The sequence below is a fragment of the Zootoca vivipara genome, chromosome 10, assembly GCF_963506605.1.
Source record: "Zootoca vivipara chromosome 10, rZooViv1.1, whole genome shotgun sequence".
Classification (NCBI taxonomy): Eukaryota; Metazoa; Chordata; class Lepidosauria; order Squamata; family Lacertidae; genus Zootoca; species Zootoca vivipara.
In genome coordinates, this window is record NC_083285.1 from 45,361,692 (window position 1) to 45,382,550 (window position 20,859).

General features: G+C 45.5%; 1 protein-coding gene across 1 annotated transcript in view; it reads left to right on the forward strand.

Annotated features, from left to right (window-relative positions):
* The first annotated feature begins 8,116 nt into the window (after positions 1–8,116).
* Positions 8,117–20,859, forward strand: part of CACNG2 (calcium voltage-gated channel auxiliary subunit gamma 2) — a 122,009-nt gene continuing 109,266 nt past the window's right edge. Inside the window, exon 1 of the mRNA XM_035128090.2 lies at positions 8,117–8,327. Within this exon, the coding sequence (XP_034983981.1) occupies positions 8,117–8,327 (211 nt within the window). The remainder of the gene's footprint in view (positions 8,328–20,859) is intronic.

The following is a 20,859-nucleotide window of genomic DNA, read 5'->3' on the forward strand; positions in this document are numbered from 1 at the left end:
CAGATGAGTGGAGAGAACAAACAGGACTTATTTGTGGCTTTGTGGGCAGCTGGGACAGGGCAGGCTAGCAGCAGTGGGGGAAACAGTGGAGGGCATCAGATCTGGTGTTTCTCCTGACCCACCATCTGAGACAAAAGACTGAGTGGCTGAAGGGTGGGCTGTTCATGGAAGGCCCCCAGAGCCATTTTGTCTCAAGGAAACAAGTCTCATCACATCAGACACCGCTTACTCACCAGAGAACACACCAGGCAGGAAGAAAGGACACCAGAGTGCTAGGTTTTAAGCTGAAGGGTTTTTTCTTTAGGGATCTCCACTCCATAGCCAGAGATGGGGAGCCTGAGAAGGGGAGCAGTCAGAGCCTCAAATGCTATCAAGCATAATTGGCCTTGGGACTCAGGAGCATGCTTCTTTATCTTACAAGGCTGTGTGTGTGGATCATCTTGCTTCTCCTGAACCTCATGGTGCAGTAAAGGTAATCTTGCAGAAAGTTTGAGAATGCTTAAAAGTGTACCTTTTAAGCCAACCATTTTCTAAAATGGTCAAATTATGTAATAGCATTTTGTCTTCATTCACCAGCTTGACCATAGAGTCCCAGAAGCATAGCTGATGTCCCTCTACTTTCCAATCTGCTTCTAAAACACCACAAGAGAAAAACAATGTCCGTGTGACCGTTCCCATTCCAGTGCCACTGTTTCTGGGAGGCATAGTTGTATGTATATGCCTTTCCAATGCTCAGCTACAAGGAAGCAACCCCACCCCCCATAAACCAAACAGAATATGGTCTGATCAAGAGAAGGCCCACTAGTATAGGAAGAAACAGAACTAGAATAGTAAAGGTACATTTGCAAATGTCTCCTCCTCCTCCATATTCTCCTCAGAGCCTCGCTCCATGCAGAAGGAAAGGAACATCTGCTGTGGAACAGAGCAGATGCTGATATGGCTTTTGTCAGCAATGGTGCCAGACACTGGCGTGCATTTGTTGACAAACAAATTCTTTCAATTGCCGTGGCTGCCATTTTATTTTGGTTTGGCTCCATTTCTTGGTGGCTTTCTCTTTGGCAAGACTAGAGGGAAAGAAAGGATTACTATGATTATCATGATAAAGCTGATGTGGCAAGAAAGCTAGTATGATTGATCTTGATGGTTTTGTCTGATACAGTGATTGGTCATTAGAATGTACTGGTGCATAAAGCACATCAGTGAGGTGATATGGCAACTCTCAAACTCTTAGCTCAACCCAGATTACATACTTCTTTTTAAATAGGAAAACACGGGGCATGTTACATCCCAAACTTCAATACTGCACTAGTTGGGTTGAAACCCAAAGGGTGTTGAGTTTGGCTAGAACTTATGTCACCCAGCACCAGTCAATAAGTATCAGAGAAGAATGGTTCTAGGGGGTGGGTCACCATGCCAAAAATGGTGAAATTGTTGTGTCTCCAGATGCTCGCTGTGCTAAGAGCTGTGACCATCCCACTCTTCAAAAGGAAGGCACAAAGGGCATGCTATTTGTTGCCTAAGAAGTGGTCTGGTTTATGCATTAAAGTCTTTGGCAGAAGCCAAGCTAGGATTTTGAGTGAGGACCAGGATGGTTAGGTATGGCTGACTTTTGCTGTTGGTTCTTCAGGACAGTGGGCGGGATGAGTATCAGAGATACTGATCTTAGTCACATAACTTCTGGAACCACAAATCTCATTCACCCAAAAGAAAAATTGGCACAAGGGTTTTTCCACTTGCCTTCTTCTGGGTGTCAACAGTCTAGCCAGAGTTTCTCTGAGTCATAAACTATCTTAATCCAGATTTCTTAACAGGGCAGAGGTAGCAAAGTGTCCACAGGTATGTTACATGCTTAGCTTCAAATGAATGATCACTGTGCCTAAAGCAATTAAGCCGATATGGCTCTTATCTACTTTGACTACATGCCCTGAAGGCTTTCAGTAGCACATTTCCCAAACTCAGAGGCCTTTGAAGTGTGTAAGAAGAATTAGAGAGGAAATGCTATCTCTGTACAAAGAAATAAATCTCTCTTCAGGGTTTGCCAGTTCATTCTATTTCCCCACCCCTAAATCACACAGAAAGTGTATCCAATTTGAGGGGCTGGGTCATGTCCCTGATTCCCTGGCAAATGAGGCTTCTGCAGATGTGGGTCAGTGAGTCTGCCTCAAGGACCCTGCAGAACCCCAAGGCCCAGTCCAGTGGAGAGCATGATACACTGGTCCTGAAGCAAGGAACCAGAATCCCCAGTTCCACCACCTCACGAACAACCCAAGTTTCCTCACTCTTCTGTAAACCCCCACAAAGAGAAAACAGAAGGTTTGCCTAGAGGCCATTCAGTGATACTAAAGTGCTCAGATCCAAGACAATACTCCTCAGACTACACATTACAGGGCAAATCTGTATGATGATACTCAGCTTTCTTGTTTTCTTGTTTAACAGAAAAAGGCACTTTGAGAGAAAGTGATTGGAAGTATGAGGTTCTGCTTAACCCATTCTCATGCCCTGCCATTTTCCCACCCCAACTCACCCCCTGGCAAATTCCTCTGCCTGAAAAATTTCAAATATGCCACCACAAACACATATTTGGCACACAGTATGGGGGCAGGGAAGCTGCTCGGTGTACAATTTGGAAAGGGGAAATGTCAGGTGAGGAAAAGGTTAAGTTAAGCAGCCCTTCACTAGTCACTTCAATTCCAATTATCCCTTCTCAAAGTGCCTCTTCCTGTTAAAGGAGTAGGGGATCAGAAAAGTGAGTATGTAGCTGGTCCTAAGTAGCTAGGCTTGGCTGTTCAGTAGGCGTGCTTTTCTGCTAGCAGTTCAGTTGAGATCAAAGCACTAGCCATGGACCAAACTACATGTTACACTGAAGTTCTATTATTGGAACTGCTGGTATAGTTTCCTTCTTCAAAATCCAACTGCATTTGAAACAGCACCATGGCATAGGTAAATATTTGTAAACCTTTCACTGTCATGCTGCAGCCCTGATCCAAATTACCCCCTGAAGCTATTAGCTATGGAGGAAAAAATACGACCCCCTCCCCCCCCCCCAATTCTGCCCATCTGCTTTTCCCTTTATGTTCCCTAATAGCAACTTTGAATGGGTGATTTAAGTTAGGAAACTGGTGTGGGAACAAAACGTTCCTAACCATCATAGCGTGGCCCCTATGCAACCAACTGGCACCCAGGAGATCGGGGTGCAAATCTTTGCCTGGCCCCATGCGCTCCCTATTTAGCCTCACACAGTTCATTGACTCATTCTTAATGCTAGTTCCAAGGTAACATTTTCTTCCACCTGAATTCTTTGGGCATGATTCTGATGGAGGAGTGCACTTGTAAAACGGGATGTCTAGCACCAGTGTCATTGATGGAGCTATATTAGGGCTTAAGCAACCTTTTTCTCTCTGTATTTCCTTGGGGGCTATCTGTCAGGTTCTAGAGTCGCAGGTGGATATGGCAGGAGGGTAAAGCCACAACCAAAGATGAGTGGGACCATCCCACTTTTCTATCTCACCTTTATGCCACTCCCCCCCCCACACCAGCTTTTTCTTCCTGGCCACCTGCAATAAATAAGGCAAAGGGCCTCATGGAAGTAGACCTGTGACCACAGGGTTCCCACCCCTGATCTATATCAATAAGGAGGGGAAAGAGGAGAAATGAATATAAAAATCCCCAGCATTCTCTTAGGAAGCATCTGTAAGTCAGCGTTTCTCAACTAGTGTGCCGCGAGACGCTGGCTGGTGTGCCGCGACGTGCCGCGAAGAGAAGGGCGATTTGCATTCTCACGTGCCTGGCGGCCGCCAATGCCCAACACTGACCCGCCGGAAAGGAAGCCGGCCGAGTCACGACGCGGAGCGAGCGCAGCTCTCAACAGCCACCACCACGGGAGGGTGGTTTTAGACAAACTTAAAGAAGCTGGCTGGATGAGCTCAACCTGAAACTTGCTGAGCAAAGGATTGTGCTGGCAGAGAAATCAGCGGCTTGTGAAGCCTTATTACAGGAGATTGCAACCAACACAGCAATTGGCAAGTGTTTCTTACAGTCATAATTATATAGTCAATATAGGGCGGCACAGAGTTAATTTTTTTAACTTTTTTAATGGTGGTGTGCCTCGTGATTTTTTTCATGGAACAAGTGTGCCTTGGCCCCAAAAGGTTGAGAAACACTGCTGTAAGTAGACCAGGATACTAAATACCTGAGAGCTGGAAGCAGTGGCAACAGGAATATTCTTCACTGGGTCATTGGAAAGACAAACAAAACCACAAGGGAAAGACAACAAGCTGCTTTGCATAACTATGAGGGCTAGAAGCTTAGATGGCCTTGGAAAATGCAGGATGACATTAAGTCCCCACGCGGTTAAGCTCTGATTACAAGAAAGTTGTCACATCGTTTGTGAATATTTATTATTTTAAATAACGGTATTTGATATAATCCTTGAAAACCAAGTTCCAAGCATCTGTTTTCCTTTGAGTTCAATACATTAAAGGGCATAAAAATATATAAAGGAATCTTTTAAAGATGAATATTTCCTCTACTGTATGTGAACCTGGTAGGCAAGCCATTCATCTTCTGCAAACTCTTTAATGTTCACCAGACCTTTGAGTGATTGTTTAACAACAACAAAAGCGCCTCAGCCTGTAAAGTGAAAGAGAGAGGGAAAGAAAGGCAAAAAGGCAGGGGTATGAAGCTGCAATGTGTCTCAACACCTTCCACAGATTCAGTCTCACCACACACCCCTCTGGCAAAACTACAGGCAACCTCAAGCAGCCCTTCCAGTCTCTCTTGTTCTCTGATCTATGAAATTGATCAGAGATAAATGAAATCAGTTGGACCAGAAATTAGATGGGAGTCATTTCACTTCCTTTGCTGTTGTTACATTAATGAGCAATTATACATTAAGAACTATGAGGTGACTGATGTAATTAACCTCATAAACTGAGACTACTGAGGAAAGGAGAGGGAAGGATTAGAACATACTTTGATGTCAGTATTGTATGTTAAAAAAATATAAATAGATAGGTATTATTGGGCCCACTGTTAGCATGTTGCAATTGGCTTAGTAGATACAGCAAACTAGCACAGTTTTGTTTGTTTCTAAATGAAGGGTCATAAGAATTGGAATATCTCAAGGATCTATGTTGGGACAGGTGCTTTTCAGCTTGGTCATAAATGACCTAGAGTTTGGGATGAGTAGCAAAAAGGGATTGAGAGGAGCAAACTGGTTGGATGTGCAAAAAAAAGTTAAATGTTGTTCATTATGAACAAGTGTCAATTGATGCACATTGGTGCAATAAATCCTTATCTCACACATGCACTGATGTGGTCTGAGATGGATGTGACTGGCCAAGAAAGGGGTCTTGGGTCATGGTGGATAATGCAATGAGAATATCAGTAAAGCATATGCCAGATGTGAAAAGGGCAAATTCCATGCTAGGTATCATTAGGAAGTGATTCAGGATTAAAACTACCAGTACTGTATTGTCAGTCCTTTACACAAATCATCAGTGCAACCATGCCTGAATTCTCTTTACGGAGCTGGTCATTGCATTCCCCAAAAGGGTAGTTTAGAGCTGAGAAAAGTGCACAAAAGGGCAACAAACATGACCAGAGTAATTGCTCTATATGGAAAAGTTACAGATTTGGGGGCTTTGTAATTTAGAAAAAATGGTAAGTAAAGGGGGACATAACCAAGGTTTGTGAACAGGTAGGTAGCCGTGTTGGTCTGGATCGAAGTAAAATAAAAAAATTCCTTCAGTAGCACCTTAAAGACCAACTAAGTTTTTATTTTGGTATGAGCTTTCGTGTGCATGCACACTTCTTCAGATACAAGGTTTGTGAAATTATGCAAGTGGAGAAGGAAAAGTTTCCATCCGTCTCATAACACTAGAACTCAAAGTCCTCTAATGAAGCTGAATAATTCAGGACAGACAAAAGTAAATACTTATTCATACGGTGCATAGGTAAGCTATGGAAAACACAGCCACAAGACATGAGGATGGCCACCACCTTAGAGGGATTTAAAGTGGGGCTTAGACAAATTCATTTAGGATAAGGCTATCAGTGAGTAACTACTACCTCCAGTCTTCCTCTGGTTGCCAGTTGCTGGGAAACAAAAGTGGGAGAGGACTATTGCCATATATCTCCTGCATGTGAGCTTCTAATAGGTTTCAGGCTTGCCGCTCTAGGAAACAGGATGCAAAACTAGAAAGGCCTTTGGTCTGGTTCAGTATGGTTCTTCTTCTGTTCTAATGCTCTCTCTCTCTCTCTCTCTCTCTCTCTCTCTCTCTCTCTCTCTCTCTCTCTCTCTCTCTCAGCAAGGACATTTGAGGACAAGATTCTACACATGCATCAAGTTCCTTTTTGTTATGCCTTGTTTTGCCATTCCCAGGGCTTCAAAATATCAGTTTGTTGGAGTACGCAATCTGTTATCTCACAGAGAGCTTTCAAAAGAAAGACAGACACGCAACATAGATCCACACCCAACAATTCAACAGAACAACGGATGTAGCCCAACAGCAGCACCCTCCCCCCCAAAAAAAATGTTTTAAGCACCCAGCCAAAGTAATGAGAACATTTCCCCCTTTTTGTCAACATATATAACAATATTATGCAAATAGATTTCAAATTACCCTTCCACGTTGCATTTTCACTGTCTCCTAGGAAGAGAAACGGCTGATTGAAGTTTTGTGCTGGACTAATTGTGTTGTGAGGAGCTCTGGGCACTTATTACTGGAATGAGCAGGCTGGATGGGGGAGCAGGCGTGCGGGGGGGGGCGCAGAGGATGAAAAGAGAGATCCAGCTACGCCTTTCTCTGAGTCATTTCAGGATCTGGAAGGAGAGGGGGGGGAAGGCAAAGGATCACGCAGGAAGGCTAATCGCCCCCGCCCTTCCTGCACTTGAGAGACAAGAAGGGTTACTATCACTTGCAGATGCTTGGGAAGAGGATCTAGGAAGTGGAAGGTTGCCCCCCCCTTCTCCGCGCGCTCGCCAACCCTCCTCAGTTTTCCCAGCAGCACCCCGGGCAAAGAGGTAAAAGAGCTGTTCTTCAGCACCGCGGAGTGATCGGTGCAGGGGAGCTGTCCATTTCAGCACCACCACGTTAATGCAGTAGGTGGGAGCGGAACTAGCAAGGCAAGAAGAGGCGCGAGACACCGACGAGCAGCATATCCTGCAGCAAGCCTCCTGGTTCCCCTGATCTTCGGAAGCTTTGCAGAGAGGGGGGAGGAAGGGAAATCCGTCTTGCTTCTCCGGGAGAGACTCCCCCCTCCTCTGCCCATTTTTACCACCACTACCAACATCACCACCAATCACAACAACCGCTGCTCTGCCGCTGCCTTGAAGGGGGGTGAAAAGCCATGGAAGGCAAAACCTCAGCACCTGTTCAGCTGAAATCAAGGGCTTACAATATACTGGCAAGTCTAGTTCGGTGGTAGAAAACGGGGAGCGGAGGGAAGATCTGGAACGAGAGCGAGCCAACAGACGAACAAAAACCCCACCAAAAAAAAAAATCCGAAGAAGATAACTGGAAAGAAAAGGGATTTTTCATGGCGCAGGCTGCAGAGCTGAGCAAGAAGACTGAAGGTTGCATCTCTGCTCTTACAGTCTCTAACTGTCTAGGTCCAGATAATGAGAGAGTGTGTTGAGGATGCTGTTTCTGTTGCCGCTGCTGCTGCTGCTCCCCTGTTCACTGTGGAAGCCATCTCCAAATTAGCCATTACATATGGAAACTGGAGACCAGAATTTTAGAAAAAGGGATTAAGGCATCTCATTTTGGGGGGGGTTATCTATTTTTTCCTTTATTTTATTTTTATAATATATATATATCTATATATATAATATTAACCGCCGGAACGTTTCTCTTTTAAAAGGCAAGCCTCTTCCCGTGTGATTTTTTTTCATCTACACTGATTCCGTGGGCTTTCTTACCTCCCTTTTTTATATATAGATTTCTCTCTATTGATCTCGAATAGATACCCATTATATTATTATTATTATTGCTATTATTACTATTATTATTCTTACTAGAGGAAATATTATTCTTTTATTTTATTATTAACATACAAACACACACACACAGCCCAAGAATCAGAAGGCGGTTGGGTATTTGTATAATGAAGAATTATGGGGCTCTTTGACAGAGGTGTTCAGATGCTTTTAACCACCGTTGGTGCTTTCGCTGCCTTCAGCCTCATGACCATAGCTGTGGGGACCGATTACTGGCTTTACTCCAGAGGGGTTTGCAAGATGAAAGGTACCGGTGATAATGAAACCAGCAAAAAGAACGAAGAAGTCATGACCCATTCAGGATTATGGAGAACCTGCTGCTTGGAAGGTATTTGATTCCGGACCTCAACCTCTTCCCCCCCTCCCCGTCTCCACTCCGTCCCATTCCCTCCCATCTCCCCCCCCCCCAAAAAAATCTTCCCCCGTTCCACCATTTTATCGCTCCAACCCTGCCGCCATGGAACCAGGATGCTTGGGTTAGTTTCTGAGGAAAAGCAGTAAAGTTAGAAATAGCTCAGGTACACGTCCCCATTCTGTCCCCGCTAACCCCTCTTTCCCTTGTCCCCTGGAAACCCTGTTAATGTGATCAATGATCTCTGTATTGTGAAAACATCAAAGGGACCGTCTTGCTAAAGCCTGTTTGTGTGTGTGTGTGTGTGTGTGTGTGTGTGTGTGTGTGTGTGTGTGTGTGTGTTCGAGCCGCCTCTTTCCGGATTCTTTACAGTTCCTTTTTGGAAAGCGAGCAAAATGTTATATTATTGGAGTGCGCTGTTGGCTTCTAATGACGGGTCGGTTGGAAAGGGGGGGGGCGGAATAATTGGTCTCCTTTTGCGAATGGATGTTGATGACGAGAAGTCTGGGAGAGTGAAAAGAGGGGGGAAAGAGGCAGAGCAACTTCCTATGTCTGGTGGCGTGTTCTGCCCCCACACCCCCGCTTCCTCACATGCACAATTTCTTAGCATCAACAACAGATCTTGTTATGTCTCGGCTGCCTAATTGGGTAAACTCGAATGTTCCCAGTTTTCTCCAGCGGAGTTTGCGAGGGGCTTTCGTAACGTCTCCTCTAGGCTGCTTATACACAGCTTGGCTGTGTGTGGCTTGTTTATTCTATTACTGTATTATTATTATTATTATTATTATTATTATTATTATTAATGTTTGGGCTGGTTTCAAGGGTGGGAGAGATCTGTATGCCCTTCTCTCGCCAAATGAACAAGTGGTGGGGAGAGGAAGGGGAGGGGAGAAGGGACAAAACCCTTTCCCTCTCTTCCCACCCCGTCTCTCTCTCTCTCTGTAATAGGAAAGTGAACAAGAGAAAGTCCTCTCGCACCCGGATTGACATGTCTGATGGCAGCAGGAGAATCACTACGCCAGCCAGTTTTTGAAATCAGACGCTGGAAATAGGCGGGGGGGGGGGTCCGGGGCTTTGCTTTGAAATGCTATTCAGCATGGCTCTCTCGGTGTAGATGTGCAGGGCTGCGAGGGGGGGCGAGGGAGGGAGGGAGGGAGCTGGGGGTGCTCTTCAGATCGTGCGTGGAAAGAAGGAAGGGAGGCTGATGCAAACGTGGGGTGTTTTGTGGACACGCAAAGCCTCGCCGTAATCAGACCGTCTGTTTTAAGAATAGAAGCTAACTTGGGGAGGGGGGAGCGGGGGATGGGTGGGCACACACGCAGCATGTACATGGCTTGCCTCGCGTCCCCGCCTCAAACCCCAAGCTGAGGCCGATCGCGCTCGCCGGCGATGCCTCGGGGGTGCGGGGGGGGGGGCAGATCCCGCAAAATAGGATGGCGGGGAAAGGGAGCAGGGTCATGGGAAGAGAAGATCAGCGGTGCCGTCGTTCATGGCCTCTCTTGCCCCCAAGCCCCAAGCCCACACCCGCCCCCCTTTTTAATAAAAATAGGGAAAAGTAAGAAGTAAGCGAGAGGAGGGGTGGACCTGCAGTTTGCAAATGGTTGTGGCCGGGAAAAATAGCGACATCTCTCCCCCCCCCCCTTATTCTTGGTGCAAACGGTTGAGTGATGGCTGAACATGTTTTGAATAGCTAAGTGACTTCATTGAGCGATGGTCTGTTTGACGCATACTGCATTTGGTGCCCTTTCTCTCTCCAAGCCGCTGCCTTTTAACATATTCTGCAGAGGACTTCCATGCTGAATACTCTATGCTATCTCCCAGCTAGAGAGAGGCGGGTGGGGGTGGGGAGGAATCAATATCGGAAAATTAATCGGCGGCGTTTTAAACACGCCAACAACACACGCCCCTCCAGAGAAGCGAATCTATCTGGAAATCTCTTCCCCTAAACACGCACACACACAAATATTAAGAGGCTGTCAGGCTGCTCTATTCATTAACGTGGAAGAAATGCATCGATCGAACGAAGCACTGACGAGATCCCTGCCTTCCAAAAAGCGAAAGGAAAGAGGCGGGATTGCCTCGGGGACTTGGGGGGAGGGGGCTGCAGAAGCCTTCCCGATCGGTGTCTTTTAGGATGAGGAGCCGATGAGGATGACGGCTGCTGCTGCTGGGAGCAGTCTGGAGAGCCAAGGAGGCGATCTTCCCGGGGGCAGGAGAGAGAGAGAAAATAAATAAATGTGGCATTAGTCCGCTTGTGCTTCTGGATCCACAGACACGTATCTCTAGCTACGAGGCATTTGGTGCGGGGCGGCGGCGTGTGCAGGGGGTGGGGGAGGCGGTGCGGGTCGCTCAGGGAGGGAGGAAGAGAGGAGGAGAAGCTGAGCTCTCTTTCTCCTTCCATTTTGCACGAGCCTTTCCTCCCCCTCTCCCCCCCCCGCACCAGCTCCCCTCCCCCACACACCCTCCCCTTCCCGGCAGCTCTCCTGGGCTGAGATCGCCCGTCGATTAAAAGGGCAAGGATCTTTTAATTAAAAGCTCCTAATTGTGCCCATCCCGAGACGTGCCGTCAGCCTTTTTAACTCGGCGGCTAGTGTGTGTTGCGTGTGTGCGCGCGTTTGTGTTTGTGCGCACAGCCCCGTTTGTGTGTTTTGGGAAATCGCAGCCCTGCAAAAGGGGTGTGAGAAGAGCAGAGGCAACCGCCTGGGCTGCTGTCACGGCGGCCCCCCCACCCCCCACGTTAGATGGGGAAGGTGGTGTTCTGCACACACACGCCCAGGCACGACACCCCACCAGCCCTGCTCCATTGAGCGTGCAGCTGAAGTTTCCCTGAGAACACCCCGTCCCTACACTCGGGGGGTGGGGGGAACCCCCAAAGGGAAGCAGCCTGGATGGCACGCCTGTTGCTCGCCCATCGCCGGAAGCGACGCCGGGTGGAGAGACATGCAATTTTTATATGGGGGGGGGGCGGACGAGGGTCGCTGCTAGCCTAGGGTTAGTCACCAGCGCTGCTGGGGCGCTAGATCTCCTAAGCTGCAAAGCACACGAGCTCCTGGGCCGAGTTTGGCTTTGCCTTTCCAGTCGGAGGCACCAGAAGCAGAAAGAGACTTGGCTTTTTTCGACTCCCCAGAAGAATAATCATTAAGTGGCTCTGGGGGTTCAGGGAAGCTACGTCGAGAGGCATTCTTTCTGATCTCCCTTTCTCTCTCGCTCTTCAGTCCCCCTCTTTTTAAATCGTGTCGTTTGGCCTCGTGGGAAGACTTCCTGGTTGGGTTTGAAAGTCGCCCATTGGGGAAGGACTCTAGCTATTTCTCACCTTCCCACCACCACCACCCCCACACTTATCTGTAATATTGGAAAGTGAGACAAAAGAACAAAAACGGGAAGGTTTGCTTTGTTTTGTTTCCAAAGGAAGATTGGGCATTTATCCCTTCAGGGTCGCTCTACTTACATTTGCCATCTATGTATGCATTGCTTACACAGAAGTAAACCCCACTGAATATAGTGGGACTTGCTCTCAGGTCAGTGTGCATAGGATTGCAGCCTTAGAAAGCTTGTGGCCTTGGAGAAAATGGGTTGCATTAGAGTCCCACTGCAGCAGCTGCCCTGCCTGCAAATCCGTGGTCTTAGAATAGGCTCTGATTTTTCCATGAGAGTGTACAAAAATGGCACCAAATGCTAGTTTGTCCTTATATCAGTGCTTAGTTTACAAGAGAGGTTTTTGCAATGCCCCCCTTAGCTACTGTTTTTAGAATACCACAGGTGATCACAGTTTAGCTAAAATTGGACGGGGTAGCAAGGTGAGCTTGTGAATTTAATTCAGTGGCCCCTATCTTTCCTATCATAATTGGGGCATTGCCTTGTATCTAGCTAGGACTGTGATGCATCTTTCAGCTGTGAGATACTATGGCTTTTGTTAAATAAGGATCAAATCCACATCATTTCGAGAAGGCATGTATGCAAACTGAAGTTGCCTTTAAACACACTATATTTTTCATGTAAAACAAATGGTGCTTTTGTTGCTCATTTGTGGAATATACAAATCATTTTGGCAGTAGGAATATCACATTTCCCTACAATAACATCTTACTATAGCAACAACATGTGATTCTGCCTTCCAACAAGCATGGTTGTTTGTTGCTAATGGGAGCTCTATGACTGCATAAGTGCCACAGTCCCCTACTGTAGGTACTGCCTCCTCAATGTTGTCCTGGGCAAGGGTCTTTAGTCTGGGGCTTGTTAACTTCATGACCAATTTGTTGGTGAACTTGAGTGTCCGTGAATTGCAAGAGTTCCAAAAGACAAGCTTAGGCCGAGGTGACTTCCAGATTGCCCAGTGGCCTTTGCAGCTCAAATGAGTAGAAGGATAGACGGATACTGCTAGTAAGAGAGGAGTGCCATTGCTTCATATAAGCATCAGGCTGGCCACTGTCAGAACAGGATGCTGAGCTAATGGGTCTTTGGCCTGATCTAGCAGGGCTCTTTTCATGTCCTTCTCACAGAGTGATGAAAGTTCTCCCTCTCCATTCCCACACTCTGTTGTAGACCTTTTTCTGTTCTAGTCCTGTTGGAAGTCAATGAGACTACCGTACATTCAAATAAACATGGATAGGTGTGAGTGGCACAAGGTTTTGTGTGTGCATCTTGGTTATATTAGAGACTGAGCAGTCAGTCATGTATTGTGCCACTCCAGTGTTGGACTACTTAGACATCCCAGTAACACTTTGCTTCTTATTTTCTGTGTCTTTTTACAAAACAGCAAACACCAAGTAGTTGCCAATGTTCTCTACCCTACCGCTCTGCCACTTTGTGACAGTTCAGTCTTTGAAAACCCTTGACTTTTTTAAAAAAAAAGTTATGTTTCTTTTATTTATTTATTTGAAAGTCCTGTTGCTCTTTATTTACTTATTTTGTAAATAAGCAAGCAGTAGTGTGACTGTTGCCACCTTGTATTGTGTTTCGCCAGGATATCATACTGCTGTTGCCTTTGAATTCAGAACCTGCAGACATTGATATTTAGTTGGATCACACCTTGGCAGAATAAAATGCTAGTGAGAGCTGGGGGTGGGGCATCTGACAGCATGCAGGTCAAACCTAGTTCTTGAAGCAAATTCATCTTGTCCATGTAAAAGCTTTTTATTTTATTTTTTAAATCCCCAATTTTATTAATGAAGAAAAACATTTGTTTATTCATTCATTTTGAAAATGTGTAAGAAACAGAGATATTCCACAACGAACGTTTAATCTCCCTTTTGGACCTTGTATGCAATATATACATGTTTGTATGTGATGCGTGTGTTCCATAAAGATGGAATGACATATATCATACTTCACCCATGCATGTAGGCAGAAGCAGCTTCAGAAAGAGGAAATGTAAAGTGGGGTGGGCACAGTCAATTCTTCAGTTCTCCTCCCAACATCAACACTTCCCAGGCTGCTTTTCCACCACAGTGATCATAAAACATGTGTTTGCCAGAGCAAACTGTGAAACCCTTAATGCAGAGATGCAGGTGGGAGGTGCTGTGATGCTCTCCAGAAGTTGTGGAACTCCAACTCCCACCAACCCATGGCCCACCATGGCCAATGATTAGAGATGATGCTGGAGACCCACAGGTTCCCCAACCCTGCCTTAATGTTTGATGTTGGTAACTTTGTTGTAGTCAAAGGGAGGGGTGACAAAACACTATTTGGCCTCACCATCCATGGAATAAAACATTCCTCCACCTGAAATGAAAAGTTGGCCATCCCTGATTTAGACTATCATTCACTGAGCCTTTACTAAGGGTTTTTTTTTTCAAGGAGAGTTACTTTGATCCTCAAGAGATTGGTTTAATCAGGGCTCCTGATGAAAATAGGTGTGGGGGGAGGGGGGAAATATCATTTTAAAAATCATTGGCGTAATTAGTATATTACATGCTCCGAACAGCTAGCATGTATGATATGAATACTATATATTTCAAATAAAGGGGCTGTGATTTGTTGAGTGGAAAGGTGCAAAGGCTTATGTCCACCTAGATGTTGTGGACAATGACTCACATCAGCCCCTGTCAGCATGGTCAATGGTCAGGTATGGTAGGAGTTGTAGCCCAGCAACTTTGGAATAGGACCACGTTGGCTGTCCCGGTCTAGAGTGTTTTCTCTTAATCAAGACAGCCATGTACATAGCCTGGTGGCTGTCTCAGTCCTGGCTTCTCCTGTTTCAACTTTCAGTTGTTTTTATTCACTCACTCATTCATTCCTTATACTTCTAACCTACCTTTCAACACAAAGTCACCAGGATGAGTTAGCTACACACAATCCAGAGATAGACAGCTATCACCTAACCCAGGGATGGAGAATTCGTGGCCCTCCAGATGCTGTTGTATCCCACCTCCCTTCACCTCCAGCTAACATGGTCAATGAGATTATGGGAATTGTAGTCCAGCAATATCTGGAGGGCCCAAGGGTTAGGTGTCCTGTCGTAACCCTAATCCTTAGACAGTTCATGCTCTATATTCAGCCAAGGGAAACCACCGCTTCATGCAAAATGATCTCCTCCAAAATGAAAGACAACAGCAGGTGCTTATACCCCAACTCATGATTAGAATTGCCACCAACATTTTGCCTGAAGCAGAATTTGCCATGAGTCTCTAGTTCCAGCTCTGAGAAAACCAGCAGAATTCCGAGAAGGCAGGGGAAGAAAAAGTCAGTTACACATCTGCGCAAATGATCATCAAAAAGTGCTGAGCATGCATCCCTGCAGACAAATCAGGTTTTAATCTTCTCCTTTCTTCATAGGCACGAGAGTCAAACCTTGAAGTTCAGATCCATACTGGAGGGCTTTCTTCCTCATGGCTGGATTGAACAAATATGTCAGCCTCCAGCTGCACTGACATTCCAAAATATACTGTTTTCCTCATCTTAACGAAGAGTTCCAGTCCACCCCTAGAATATTAATATTCATCTCATTAGATTAGGTTCCCCACTCAGGCTCCTTCATTGGCATGTATTAGAACCATCACATTTTAATACTTTATTATTTCTATTTTTCATTTATTTTTGCTCTGGGCCATTCTGTCATTTTTGCTGCAGCAGGCTCTAGTTTTCCAAGTTGGGGGCTGGGAAGAAACCTTCTGGGTTTTTAATTGCTCGTTTGTATGTCAAGCAGCTGAAATCAGCAAACTCTTATCAGCCATCTTATCCCTTCCTGCAAAGCTCTTTCTTTGATGGCCATTTCCCTCTTAGCCTCTATCTATTAATTTTGATGAATGCTATTTCTGAGCCCTGGTTAAATCTCCATAACTAGGGACTAATTTGGTCTTCCTTTTTGCAGAAATCCAGAAGCCAAAAGGAGATTGGCTCACTGATGCCTCACAAAGCAAACAGGGATGACTTTGATTTTCTTTCACTGCACGGTTATTGGGGTTGTCATGTCATTACTATCAGAGGAGGGATTGGTCTTGGGGGCTTGCATGTGGGGCAACAGGCAGAGAGCACAATCGACTGAGAGCAAGTGTGTGTGCTGCACAAGAGGTTAGACATCCCTGTGGATTTGCCTGGTGTTAAAGGCAAGTAATTGAATGGAGGCTGGTGATGAAAAGAATCCCAGCCAAGAGACCCTTTCTGAAGGAAATTAACGAGCTCATTGCTCCTTCTTTGCAGCTTGTCATAGCTGAGCAGTGCAGTGTGCAGATGTGTTTGAGTGCAATTTCAACCAACACATAAGCCAAGCGTTGACATACACCGAGGCGGAAAGCAGGCAGGCTGCATTCTCACTTTTCTGACATTTCCTTGACCTGTGCAGAACCCCTGCTATTCAGCCTCAGTCCCCCCCCCCATATTTTCCTGCCACCATTATTTAGACACGGTTCATCTCCTGGCTCCGTGATCTGAGTTTTCCACCCCAAGGCCCCTATATAATTTTGCCAATGCACCTTGGTCTCAGCTTGTTCTCAACTTTGGAATCCTTCTCATATTAATCAATCCCCAGCAGAGCTTTTGCCAATATACCCTTAATCTTGATTTGCTGTAATAGCCGGTTTCCCCGTTCTGGAGTCTCTGCAGTGCTTTACATCCTCTGTTTTGCCAGACCAAACTCCTGCTATTTGTGCTAGGACTCGCACAGCTTTGCTCATGCACGTCCAGCCTGATTTATAATACCCCTCGCTGTTCCAGCCTTAGATTTCCTCTGAGCACAACACAGTTAATTGCTGTGGATTAAGGCAGGGTGGTTGTATCTTTGCAGAAAGGCCCAGATACAGCACTGTGTCTCATGCAGAGCAGCAAGTGATTGCCCAATACATTGCACACATTCGAGTGCCAGGCTGTTCATATGCAGCAAGGGTTGAGAGAGGGCCATAGCTCAGTAGATGAGTTCAAGCCATGCTATAGGAAGTTCAATCCTTAGCATCTCTGGGTTGTTGGGTTTAAAAGGGGGAAAAAAACTCAAATAGCAGGACTGGGTAATTTCTCTATCTGAGGATCTGGAGAGTGGCTGCCTATCAAGGTAGATGACACTGGACACGATGAGACCTTCTGTCTGAGTGCAGAGACTCGCTTGTTAAGGAAATGCCATCGGGGCAGGAGTTTGAAGCAGAAGTCCAGGCCCCACTTAGCAGAAGGATCAGAAAGGCCACAAACAGGCTTGTCTGGTGCCTTCGTTGCGTACGTTTAGGTGCCAGGCAAAAATATTCCTCTTCTCCCAGGCCTTTGGCTAATTAAATAATCTGTGGGCTTTTAAACTGTTTGGGGGGGGGGTATTGTTATTGTTGGCTATCAGGGTATGTTTTTTAGGGAAGCCTATATGGCTAACCATCCTGTGATCCTCGGATGAAGGGCGGTCTAGAAATGTAATAAAGAAAAGAAAACATTGCGAGGCTACCTTACCAAATTTTGAAATAAGCAAAGTAATATGTGTTAACATCTAGAGCAGTGTTTCCCAACCAGTGTGCCTCCAGATGTTTTGGGACTACAACTCCCATCATCCCTAGCTAGCAAGACCAGTGGTCAGGAATGATGGGAGTTGTAGTCCCAAAACATCTGGAGGCACACTGGTTGGGAAACACTGATCTAGAGAACCCAACCCCCCCAAGATCATTATGTCCACTAAATGTATCACTGCCTGAGTAAATGCAAGCCACGTAGCTCCATCTGTTGGATAGAGCTGGTGGGTTTCGCACAGCCCATGTGGTTTCTGTTGCTCTTGAGAGAGGTGTAGGATTGTCTGAAGAAAGGGGTTAGATGAGGTTGTTTTGGAAGCCGGAAGCAGAGGCACAGGTTTCACGGGTTTCGTGGTCCTCCAAATATAGTTTCCTGGTTTGGGTTTATTTCACTCTGCATAAGGATAGAGGAGGATAGTGACACCTGATCAAGCGCAGATTACCAGGGGTAGGCGACCTGTCAATATATTGCTGAATTTAGGCCCAACCAGAATGGCCAATGGTCAGGGATGCCCAGAACCCTAGTCAAATAATATCTGTGGCCTACCCTTAGGTTAAGCTATCATGAGATATGCAAGCCTAAAAGACGAAGTGTTAAAGACTGTATAAGAATTAAAAGAGCAACGTGGCTGCTGTGCAAGGGGGGATGATGGAAAGGTTTTCATTGTCCTGGAATGCACCATAAATTGCCGCCTTCAGGAGAGTGAGAAAGAAACTGTAGTGAGAAGGATGTGGATCTGCAGTGTAGCAGCAGCAGCAGCAGCATCACTACCATGCAATGCAATTGCACAGAGACACAGAAAAGATCCTGACTTTTCCCACGGATACTAATAACGTTCTCATTCGACTATCAAATCCTTCTTCTCCCTCTCCCCATGCAGTCCCAGAATTGTGTAGCCTAAAGTAGACCCCTTCCCTGTGCGCATGCATACATGCTTATGCGATCTTGCTTTTGGGCCAAGGGAAATTGAGCCTAAATAAAACACAATGCCTTCTAGATCTCAGAGCACTGAGGATTTTGCCCTCCCCCGCCTGCTGTGCCATTAGGTTTCCCAATCCAACTGGGAAGTGTATCTTATTTCAGGCAGAGCCTGGCCTGCACCATCCTTGCACTGTTCTTTGCTTCCTGAGGCAGCATTTGCAGGGAAAGAAGAAGGCAGCTTGGCAAAATAGGCATGTTGCCTTTTCAAAGGAAAAGGGGAAATGCTTTACCAAATTGTACAGCGGTTGATTTCCCCCCATCATACTTTTTCTTCATACGTATAAAAAGAATTAGGGTAGGCCAAGGAACATTTAAAAAAAAAATGGAAGAAGAAATATAAAAGGCAAGCATTTAATAAAGATAACCAGTCGTGGCACATATTTTTCTTATCTGCAACAATTTTGGGTGTCATGAAAAAGCAGCAAATTGTTCGATTTTTTTTAATTATATTTTTCACTGTCAAGGAGGGGAAGCTTCAGGTGCCAAGATAACATGGGTGGTGGCCCTGTGTACCATGCACAATTGCTTCTCTCCCCACGCCCACCCCGCTGTCCCCACACCAACATACACATCCTGAGCATTTTCTTTTTTTTTTAGGGCACCATTTGCTACTTTGCCTCAGGCAGCAAACTGCTTTAGGCCAGCCATGCTTGGGAGAAGTAAACATAAAGGAATGTGCCCCCCAATCTCTCTTTAGATCTCCTTTGACTGGTCTGCCCTCCCTCAATCTACGTTCCCAGTAATCTGTTCTCCATTCTTTTCTATTTTAAAAATAGTTTTTATTAAAGATTTTCTTGGGTTACAAAAGTACACACATCATCTCTGTTTTCAGATCATAAAGTCTTTTTTTTTACAGATCATTTATATTTGATGTGAGACTTTCATGCTGTATACAGTATATGGTTGGGGGGGGGAGAAAGGTGGGGAGAGAGAGCAGCAGGGAGAGAAGTGGGTAGTAAACTTTCATTCTTTTTACATCTTCATTCTTGCCTGTATTTCCTTCTCTCTGTTGCTTTTCTTTTATTCCCTTCTTCCTCTTTTCGTTCTGGCATTTCTGCTTTCTGCCACCTTTCCCTCGCCTCCATGTTTCATTATCACGCCTGCAGCTTCGCCATATCACAACTTCTCACCACTGGGGTTGGGGTTTTTTTTCCACCTTCACTCCAGCGGACTCACTTCTTTTGCATTATGGTCTTCACTGCTTTTTTCTTCACATCTCTTTTAAGATTGCCTTTTTGCTCCCTATCCCCTCTGCTTGAGTCCTCTTTCTTTCCTCAGCTGAGGAACAGGAAAGCTGCTGTTGCTCATAAGGGTAAGAAGAAACCATATTTCATATTCCTGTGCCTCCTCCTGAATGCACATGCCTTCCTCTACTCATGGCTTTCTCTCCTGTCACCTCTAAGGAGCAGATATGCCTAGTTCTCAGCATTAACACATATACAGCTCCTGTACAAGCTCTTGACCACCTTCATTGTTCAAACTTTCCTACGGCAAACAGAAGTTGGCCAAGATCAATTGCTATGCTTTGTACTGGATTCAAAAGCCCATAGTCTTGTCATATAACATCCATGCTATAGGAACAAGGTAGCAGATTCTCACCATAGATAAGAACATGCAAATTTGGAGTGTTTTTTGCAGGAGTAATACATAAGCTGGTCAGGAAGAGCTGCAGGCAACATTTTGATGTGGCTATTCAGAGAACTTCCAGGTTATATAATGCATTTTTACCACTGATATTGGCTATCTTGGATTTCAGAACATTTGAGAACATGACAGATCCACATCCAAAAATGGTCATTCTCATCCACCCAATAATAATTATGCTAAGCCATCTAATAAGGAACCAATCCATGGTTCAAACAAAAAAGGCTTGGAGCTCAAAAGCCAGGTGGGCTTCAAAGCCTGGCTTCAAAACCTGGCCAGGACAGGGTGTTGCAGGGAACAACAATCACACCATACATTTAAAACACTATGATATCACTTTAAACAGTCATGACTCCCCTGCCCAAAGAATTCTGGAAGCTGTAGCTTGTTAAGGGTGCTGAGAGTCATTAGAAGACCCTGTTCTCCTCCCAGAGCTATGATTCCCAGACTTCTCTGGGAGCAGTGAGTGATTGTTAAATCACTCTGGGAATTATAGCTCTGGGGGAGGAATAGGAGCCTTCTAACAACTCTCAGCACCATTAACAAACTACAACTCCCAGAATTCTTTGAGGAAACTGCAACTGTTTCAAGTGGTATCATAGTGACACCAGCCACTGCTGCAAGCATAGACCTTAGCACTGGCCTTTGGGGGATTTTTGAGGGATGGATACCATTGTTTTCATATTTCTTGAGTCTGAATTGCTAAGCTTGCTCACTTGCACCTTTACATTTTGTACTCATCCATTGTCCCTAACAACCTGAAACAGTCTCAGTTTTCTGGTACCTTTCTTCAATCAATATTTGCCCTTATTTTGTCTCTGTTTAAAAATGGTAAAGCTTTGGTGCACATGGCTGGTGTTGCCAATCTTTAGGTATCAGTCTCCTTTCTTTGATCACCAAACGTTGACCCTCCATGTGGGGGCACTGAGTGAGACTACATCTGGTCTCTGTTTCACCTGCACATACC